This window comes from Accipiter gentilis, chromosome Z, assembly GCF_929443795.1.
Source record: "Accipiter gentilis chromosome Z, bAccGen1.1, whole genome shotgun sequence".
In the NCBI taxonomy this organism is placed as follows: domain Eukaryota; kingdom Metazoa; phylum Chordata; class Aves; order Accipitriformes; family Accipitridae; genus Astur; species Astur gentilis.
In genome coordinates, this window is record NC_064919.1 from 570473 (window position 1) to 579331 (window position 8859).

At 55.9% G+C, this 8859-nt stretch overlaps 1 protein-coding gene across 3 annotated transcripts; it reads right to left on the bottom strand.

The window, feature by feature from the left end:
- Positions 1–290: 290 nt before the first annotated feature.
- Positions 291–8845, bottom strand: SAE1 (SUMO1 activating enzyme subunit 1). Of its 3 annotated transcripts, none has more exons than XM_049796604.1 (9): positions 8755–8845; positions 5949–6060; positions 4929–5102; positions 3919–4061; positions 3621–3717; positions 1833–1938; positions 1504–1648; positions 698–767; positions 320–580 (listed from the first exon to the last, which is right to left on the bottom strand). In XM_049796604.1, exons 2-9 carry the CDS (start codon positions 6027–6029, stop codon positions 488–490), a joined length of 909 nt encoding a protein of 302 aa, XP_049652561.1. In that variant the 5' UTR covers positions 6030–6060; positions 8755–8845; the 3' UTR covers positions 320–487. The 3 variants fall into 3 exon arrangements, with proteins under 3 accessions (XP_049652562.1, XP_049652561.1, XP_049652559.1); XM_049796602.1 differs by lacking the exon at positions 8755–8845 and adding an exon at positions 8328–8491; XM_049796605.1 differs by lacking the exons at positions 698–767; positions 1504–1648; positions 8755–8845 and adding an exon at positions 8328–8495 and having other exon boundaries at positions 291–580.
- Positions 8846–8859: the final 14 nt, after the last annotated feature.

Here is an 8859-nt window from a genome sequence, read left to right on the forward strand (position 1 = left end):
GCAGTCTGTGGGGTTTGGATGTGCAGGGGTTTGGCAGGCCACAGGATTTCAGGTCCACAGCACTGGGATTCAGTGGGGTTTGGGCGGGCCGTAGTATGTGAGGCTGCAGTGTTTGCAGGGGGGATCCACAAGGTTTGGGGAGCTGCAGGGGTTGGGGGGCTGTGGGGTTTTGGGCTGCAGCAGTGAGGGTCCACAGGTTGGGGGTCCAAGGGGTTGGGGGGGGCACTCCAGCATTAACTTGGACCCTCCCTGCCCACCCTCCCCTGCCCCCCACACATGCTACAGCCAGCAACAGTTCAGCTCCAGCCCCAAAACAAACCACTTTTTAGAAATAAGATTTTATTAACCCAAAAAACCTCATACAGAAGCACAGGGTGCCAGCCGCACCCCAAATTTAGCCCATTACCACTGGGAGGGGGGGGTACCATCCCAACCCCCCCAAACCAAAAGGGGGGTGGCTCGACACCCCCCCAAACCTGCCCCGAGCTCAGCTGGGCCCCAGGCACTCCACGATCCCGTTGCCTTTGATGCCGTCGAAGAAGAAGAAGTTGTTGTGGGGGGGGTCCCGCTGGGACAGGGCCTGGGCAGGGGGGAACACGGAATTTTTGGGGGGGCGGGGGGGAAAGCGTGTGCCATGCAGACCCCCCCACCCTCCCCAAGCATCACTACAGCCCCCCCAAAAAACCACAACCACTACCTTGACCACCTCCTGGCCCAGGACACCTCCAACCACTGCGCAGACAGGAGCCATTTCAGAGAAGCAGTAGCTGGAAGGAAGAAAAAGAAATTCAACCGGCAAAACCCGGAAAAGTGGCGTTCTGCCCCCCAAAAGAAGCTTCTGGGTCTCACTAAAACGCCGAGGTTTCCCCCCAAAGGGAGCCGGAGGTGACAGGGACACAACGCCGGCACGTCCCCCTCGCATGCTTTGTGCCACCCTGCTAAAAATAAGCTCCTCAAAATGCCAGCCCTGTGTTGTCCATCCCCTCCTCCACGGCACATTCCCGCCATTCCCAGTGGGCAGCGTGTGGCAACATGCAGGCAGGGATGGGGAGTTCCCGGTGAATGTGCCAGGAACCCTCCCGGGGTTGACACTGGGGTTTGGCATCACTGCGAGGACACGTGTGGTGGGGATGGCGGGGGGAATTTCTCTATACCAGCATGGTCCTCAGGTCCCAGCGGAGCCAGCTGGGATGGCTCAGGATCCCACCAGTGGAGTTTGCTGGAACCTGGCCTGGCATCAAGCCCACAGCACCAAAGGCCTCGGGGAAGGCAGTGAACCTCCTCCACTGAGCCGTTAATCCCCAGTGAGGATGACCCAGAGGAAAAGCAAGGATACACGGGGCAGGCAGCGACTCAGGTCACCACTGTCATCCTCCCGGTGAGATTCATGGTGAAACGGGTGTCGGGAGGTGCCAGAGCTTCTCCAGCACCCGGCAATCCAGTGCAAAAGGAGCGATTTATGGCTAACGAAGCCCTGGTGATGCACTCAGCTTCCCATCACACCTGACGAATTCATCCGGCAGCAGGTCGGTGCTGACCCCCAGCGACTCCAGGACATCATGGCGGATCTGGAGCAACAGCTTCGAGTCCTCAGTGTAGTTTTGGGGGGAAGGATCCCGGCTGTTATCTGTACGAAACTTCAACAGCACTGGGAGAAAGGGGTGAGAGAGAGTCACTCCGTTGCCGTCTCTCAGGTGCCGGCGTGCATCCAAAGGGCTGCTGGCAATTTGAGAGAAACGGAGGGGAGCACATGCCTGGTGCGGTGACCAGCTGAAGCCGAATTTCCCACTGCTGGCAGGGAAAAGCAGTGGAATTAAAAGGCAGGGACTTACCTTGGAGGAGGAAATAATCTGGGGTGGTGCGTTTCAGTGCCGCCTTTGCCTTCTCCCCGCTCCAGTCGACGGCCAGGGCTTCCTTCAGCTGGCAGAAAACCACACGCTGCGAGAGGAGAGTTCGTGGATCAGGGAGGGTCCTTTGCCACAAGGGCGGAAAAAAGCCCCCCCCCCCCCCTTCCCCCAGCAAAGCAGCCCAGCACCAATCCCCCCAACCCCGTCTTGATGGCACGAGGCTCCCTCGATCGCATGAGGATCCCTTTTGAGATGAGGTCAGTAAGCAAATGGTGACGCCAAGGCTGGGGAAACAAAAGGCACTTTCTCCTCATCATCATCACGGGGAGGACAGCACACCGCCACTCGTTTGCGGCGGACAGCTCTCGCCTGCATCATTTCCCCTCCCCACATCGCCTCCCCGTTTAGCTTGGCAAGGGGAGCTAGGCACGGCAGCGGGGACAAGCACGGGAGCCAGGTGGCGGCAGAAGAAAATAATCATCTTTTTTCACATAGGGACAGAAGGGAGACAGGAGGAGAGCAGGATTGCCCTCCTCTTCGCACAAGGACTTTAGTGTCCAGGCGCAAAACCCTTGGGATTGCGTCTCCGCAATGCTTAACCTGACAGGAGGATGTCTCAGCGAGCCGCTCTCTTAATTAAAACATTTTTAAGGTAACGCTAATAGCCCTCAATGTCGCAGCTTAGGACAGGATGGGGTTTACTGAGCGTAAACTCCAGAGTCTTTGGAAAAACTGGCTCCATACCTCAGAGGTATTAAACAAGGGAGTTTGAAACTCTTGCCAATGTGAAGCCCGCCTGCTCCCGTAGATATGGGGAAAGGCTTGGCGGAGCCCCGGCCCTCTCTCGGCACGCAGGCTCTGGCATCTCAGAAACGGATCTGGAGGAATTTGCCGTATCCGAACGGGTTGCGCTCGGAATCACCCCCCTCCAGCCCCCGCCTCCAAATCGCAGGAGGGTGACAGCTGGTTCGATCGGCATCCAGGGAATATTCCCAGACCTTCCAGACCTTCTGAGGGGAAGCTGCACCCTCTAAGCAATGGGGTGGGGGGGGGTGGGGGGGGAGTTTGGGGGGGTGCAGCAAAAGGGACACAAAAGGGCGTTAATCTGCTGGCTCAGCTCGCATTCTCCTCATAGCCAGATAAAGTCGAAGGGGATTTCCACTCCTCCGTTAAATTTCCAGCTGGGAGACCAAAACAATGCCCAGGCCAGAGGCATTTAAATGTGAAAAGGTTTTGCTTTGGAGCAGATTTCGCTCCCTCCCTCCACCCCCCCCCCCCCCCCCCCCCAGACATGGAAAACCTTCAGGAGTCCCACTTAAAGGGAACTCAGCTATCAGCTGACAGCAGCAACAATGCAGCTTTTATGGCCTTGCTGCAACACAAAAAGCCGGAGCCCCCCCAGTTATGGCTGTTACAACTCCCCTTCCCCCATCAAAACCAGTATAAAAGTGCTTTATACCTGTACAGCCACAGAGGAAACAAAATAGCAGTGAGGTGGGAGCACCCGGGGTAGGGGGGGTGGGGCATCCTCCCACAAAAAAACCCCAACCTTCTCACGGGCCATCCCAGAGTGTCTCCTTTTCAGCAAGGAGGGAAGAGCAGCACAGGGTGAAGATCCAGCTGGTGAGATGCCAAAAACTCACCTGGGAAGCCTACAGAACCCACCCTGCTGTGGCTAAAACACAGCCGAGCTGCCTGGATAACCCCCTCTGGCTCTCCCTCAGCCAAACGCTTCGGGTCTCAGAGGTCTCTGTGGGGTTTTTATTCACTCACCTTTTTCACCATGGTGGTCTCCGAGTCAAGTTTGGCTTTTTTGGTGTCAGGCCCATCTTCCACACCTGGGCTGACTTTGGCAACCTTGGTTTTCTCTCTACAGAGGAAAAAAATTGAGCTCGCTTTGAGAAACCACAATCCTCCTTCGTGCTGCTCAGCAGCAAACAGTCTTTTATGACTCTTAAAGATTTAATATCTCCTGGAAACAGGCACCCTCCCCGAGTGGGTGAAGGCAGCTGAAACACTGATGCCCTTGCGGGGCCAGTACTCGTCTCGCCACCCGCTCCCCCCGACTCACTCCACAAATTCATGTTCCCCGAGGTCAGCAAACATATAACCGTGGTAGCCGAAAACATCACCGGTGAAGAACTTGATGCTGTTCTTGTGGCAAATCTGGTCGATCTTCACCATAACATCACGGGAGCAACAGGTTAGGCAGACCTGCAGGCAGAAATTTGAACATTTACCCCCACCGTTTTCCTCTTTGCAGGGTTATTAGAGGTGTGCAAAATCTTCCCTGCCTTCCTGGGGCAGTGGGGAAGGTTCCAGGTAGATTTGCTGTTTCATGCACAGCAGGGCACACCGCTTGGTGTAATTATCAATTTTCCCCTCCTGTTCACACTGGCTAATTCCAGCAGCCTCCACTCTGGGGATAATTAGAAGGCTGGGGATATGGCATCCCATTTCCGGATAATTTTGGTGGGAACTGGGGGACAAAGCTAAATACGGATATTTTTAAAATTCAGGGCCTGTCTATCCTGGGAGCGGAGCAGGATACGTACCCTGGGGTAGCTTCCCACAGGGCCACGTTATTATAATCAGTGCTTTACGTTCTCAACAGCTCCTGCCACCCTGCAGTCAGGCAGAAAAGGCAGTAGCAGGCAGCTGATCCGCAGGAACTGCAATACCTGGATACATTCCTCCTCCTCCTCCCCTGGCTTTCAGAGCCGCTGCCAGATTTTCACCATCCGGCAGGAACCCTGAATTGGGAAGCCGCATTGGCTGTGGTTCCTACAACTACCAGCCACATCGCGCCCAAAAAAAGCAGGCAGCAGGCAGCCGCTGCCTGATGCGACCTACAGAGCAGACCAGAAGGGGAACAGATGCCGTTTGCGAACAGTCAGGCAGCTCAACCTGTAACTGCAGCACAAAAATTCATGCCAACAGGCAGGCAGCTGCCCACGGCTCAAGGATAGATGCTCTCAGGTGCTAACACAATCAGAATAAAAGAGCAATTAGTGAGCAGACTTAGTAATAAGTCAGCAAGCCTCTTCTCCTCCGACCTTTCTCTCCCCCCGCCGCACGTACTGCGTCGAACTGGGTGAAGAACTCTTCGGGCTTGCTCTCCACGCTCTCGGGGTCAGCTTTTACGTCCACCATGGGATTGAGGTTCTGCGCCCGCTCCAGCGAGGCTTCGGCTCTGTTGCGGCCTAAGGAACCCACAGGGATGAGGAACTGAGCTCGTGTGTCCTCTTGGGAAACCTGAAACAGGAGAAAATGGAGAGATGAGTCTTCCCACGGACTCAGGCAGAGTGGGAAAAGTCCCCAGGGAGAATTACAGTGGGTGCTGCGCAAGCGGGAACTCACACCTGAAAGGGAACAGCTAAGCGGTGCCATCCTCGCCACAGGAAAACTCATCGCGAGATAACCGGAGGAAAAAAATCTCTGGTTATTTTGTACTATTCTTCAATCCCCCACAGCTTCGTTGCTTGCTTCTCCCTGCTCCCAAGCTCGCAGCTCCCTCTTGTGCCTGAGGAGACGACGTGCCGTGACCTAGAGGCTACGCTTGTGTGAGAAACATGTTCAGCCAGCGCCAGCGATGTTTGCCGCAGGGCACAAAGCTCCGGATCAGGAATTAAAACCCACCAGAGAGTCTGTTTAGGGGTTCTGGGGTCCATGAGACTTGTGGCAGGAGCTCTGAGCCCCACATCTGCTTCATACACGCCTGCCAGCCCCAGATAAATACGGGAAGGGGCTGTCCCAATGGAGATAGATGCAACAGGGCTGGGTGGAGAGTGCCAAAGCCATGTGTCCCCCAAAATAAGCTGGCTTCTCAGAGCGGGATGCAGCACCCAAGGACATCCAGAAATCAAAAGGGCAAGCTATGGTTCAGCCCCCCAGCTTGAGAGCCGGTGGAGGAGCAGAGCCTGGCATTTAGCTGCTATGCAAATGACTGGAAATGCAAACTCTACATGCCCCAAAATGGAGTAATTCCACCCTTAGCAGAATATTTATCCTAAAAAGCAGCGAGCGAGTCCTCCAGCGTTGGCACCATACCGCACCGGGAGTGGTTGGAAGCATTGCTAACCAAAGCTGCAAGGTTCTCACCTGCTGATGGTCCAGCATGGTCAAGCCTTTAACTCCTGCCAAGATGAGATTCTTCGCCACTTCTGCTCCGAGACCCTTCATCCCCACCAGCAGCACCCGGGAAGCTCGCAACCTGTGGCAGAAACACTCAGCGTTAATGGCTTGCCTGGAGCATCCCCCAAGAGTTGGGGCAAAGGGGAACCAGTGCTCAGAGGGCAAACATGGCAGATAAATATGGCTGAACAGGAAAAACATGCTCCTCAGCATCCCTACCTGGGAAAAAAGCAGGTTTAACACAATTTGGAAGCAAAAAGAGAAACGCACAAGCTGTTAGGAGTAATTCAGTAAAATTCACAGAAAAAAAGAACATTTGCAGCTTTGAAACAGGGTGTAACACCGAAGTCTTGTGCTGCTTTTCAGCGAATGGGGCGGGGCGGGGGGGTGTGGGGTGTGTTGCAGGTTCATTATAACGCATGCTTCGGGGTTCCTAATAGCCTCCCTGCCCGCCAAAAGGGCTGAGGGCTGGAGCTGCACCGGGATGTGCATAACTTATAATTAATCAGAAATTAATACATTTTTGTGTATATTTATTCCAGCACAAAACGGCATGTGCAACTTTTAAGTCTTCCAAGTAACTGACTGATGTGTTTTCCTTGCCTTTTATCATTTAGATATTGGCCCCCCTGGCCTTGGAAGCCTGTTATTGATTAGTCTGTATCAGTTTTCTGACAAAATCAAGTTTACCCAGCACCGAGCGATAATCTGGGCTGTTAAACAGACTCATATGTGGTTTTGGCCTATTTTCACGCTCATTTTTATCTGCACCCAGCAACATCATTACATTCGTCTTCACATTTTGGGGTTGTTCCACTTTCTCCTGAACAAACCCTATTGCTGCTTCCCGGGCAATACCTAAGAAACTGGGAACGAGCAGAAATCTGGACAGCCTGCAGAAAAGGACCACAAAAAATAACTTGAAAGCTAAAAAAAAAAAGCCCTTACAGAGAAAATGGGGGCTGAGCAAGAGGGTTTCTACCAGGGAAAGACCCAGGAACCAGCAAGTGGGAGCAGATGCTTTGAAATTCCAGCTGGGAATGAATCAGAAGCCATTTATCTTTTTTCTTTTCTTTTTCTTTTTTTTTTTTTTTTTTTTCCTCTTCTCTTTCCCCCACATCTTCAACTCCAGGAGGCACAAATTTCACCCAAATGTGCACTACAGCAAGTTTGGCTAAGCCCGAGTTTCACAGGAGATTGGGCAGAGACACCACAGACCCCTATGGACCCTACATGCTTACATACCCACCCCCGATCCCTCTCTGAAGCCCCTACAAAGCTCCTGAGGACCCTCTGCAGCGGCTACAGTCTCCACAGAAGTCCCTACATGGCCCTTCTGCATGCTATGTGGTCCCCATAGGCTCCCAAAAGTTCCTACAGGGCCCTCCACAACCTCCTACAGAGCCCCCATAAGCCCCTGTAAGGCCCTCCTCACACTGCAGGGCTCCCATAAGCCCTTCCAAGCCCCCCCTCACACTGCAGGGCCCCCACCCCGGCCCCTAGAAGCTTCTATATGAGCCCCTCACATTAAAGGACCCCATAGGCCCCTCCAGGGCCCCACACAAGCCCCTCCAGGCCTCTACAGCCCCCGAACAAGCTCCCTTCACATTAGAGGGCCCACCCTGACCCCTATAGGGCCCCCCACAAGCTCCTATACAACCTCACAAGGCCCCCCTCATATTACAAGGCCCCTACAAGGCCCTCGCAATCCCCTCCTCACATTGTGGGGCCCCTCCAAGCTCTATAGAGCCCCCCACAAGCCTCTCCAAAGCCCCCCCTCACGTTGCAGGGGCCTTCCAGGGCCCTATAGACTTCCCCACAAGCTCCGACAGGGTCCTTCACAGGCTGTGGGGCCCCTCTAAATCCATCCAGGGCCCTACAGGGCCACCCAGAAGCCCCTCCATGCCCCTCCAAGGCCCCCCCCATATGGCAGGCCCCCTCCAGGGACCTATACAACCCCCCCCAACAAGCTCCTCCAAGGCCCCTCTCATATTACAGGCCCCACACAAGCTCCTCCAAGGCCCTCACAGGCTGTGGGGCCCCTGTAAGTCCATCCAGACCCCTACAGGACCACCCAAAAGCCCCTCCAAGGCCCTCCTCACATTGCAGGGCCCCTCCATGCCCCTACAGAGCCCCTCACAAGCTCCTCCAAGGCCCCCCCCATATTGCACAGCCCTTCCAGTAACCTATACAACCCCCCCAACAAGCTCCTACAGGGTCCCTCTCATATTATAGCCCCCACACAAGCTCCTAAAGGGTCCTTCACAGGCCGCAGGGTCCCCAGAAGCACCACGGCCTCTCTAGGCCCCCCCTCCGGCTTCCCCCGCAGGCCCCAGCCCCACTGACCGCTTCTGGGCCTCAAGCCCCCACAGCCGGATCTGCCGGTCATACTGTGCCGCCTCCTCCTCGCTGATGCCGCCGGGGCCGCCTTCCTCCTTCTCCACCATCCCGCCACCACCGCCACGGCCACCGCCTCACGGTTGGGACAGCACCCCCTGGCGGCCCGCGCGAACGCCGCGCAGCACCCCGCACCGCTCGCACGTCCAACGGAGAAAGGAGGGGGGGCACGACAGGGAATCCTCTCCCCCGCCCGGAGAGCCCCGGCGGCCCCACGCCCGCGACCCCACGGCAGAACCACCTCGAGGTGTCTCTTCCGCAGAGCCATCCCCGCGTGACAGCGTCGTTCGGCCTGGGGACCTCCCCGTGCGCGCTCAGTTGCGCAGCTTTCCCCCTCCCCCCTTCTCCCGCTTAGATGGACTCGTCCTCTCCTCACCTCCCCGGCCCTCTTCGGGAGTTCCCGCCATCTCCCGTTCACCTTCGGCAATCTCCGGAGCTTTTCGTTAAGGCCCGGAGGCGGGGGTGTGTGTTGCGGGTGGGG

What these genes read in the sequence shown, in the direction of transcription:
- SAE1 (XM_049796602.1), bottom strand. Translation starts at nt 8,428, where the DNA reads ATGGTGGAGAAGGAGGAAGGCGGCCCCGGCGGCATCAGCGAGGAGGAG. An exon ending in AGATTATTTCCTCCTCCAAG is followed by an intron (nt 1,649 to 1,832) that starts GTAAGTCCCTGC and finishes CCTTTCTCCCAG; the next exon opens with TGCTGTTGAAGTTTCGTACA. An exon ending in CTGCCGGATGAATTCGTCAG is followed by an intron (nt 768 to 1,503) that starts GTGTGATGGGAA and finishes TCTTCCTTCCAG; the next exon opens with CTACTGCTTCTCTGAAATGG.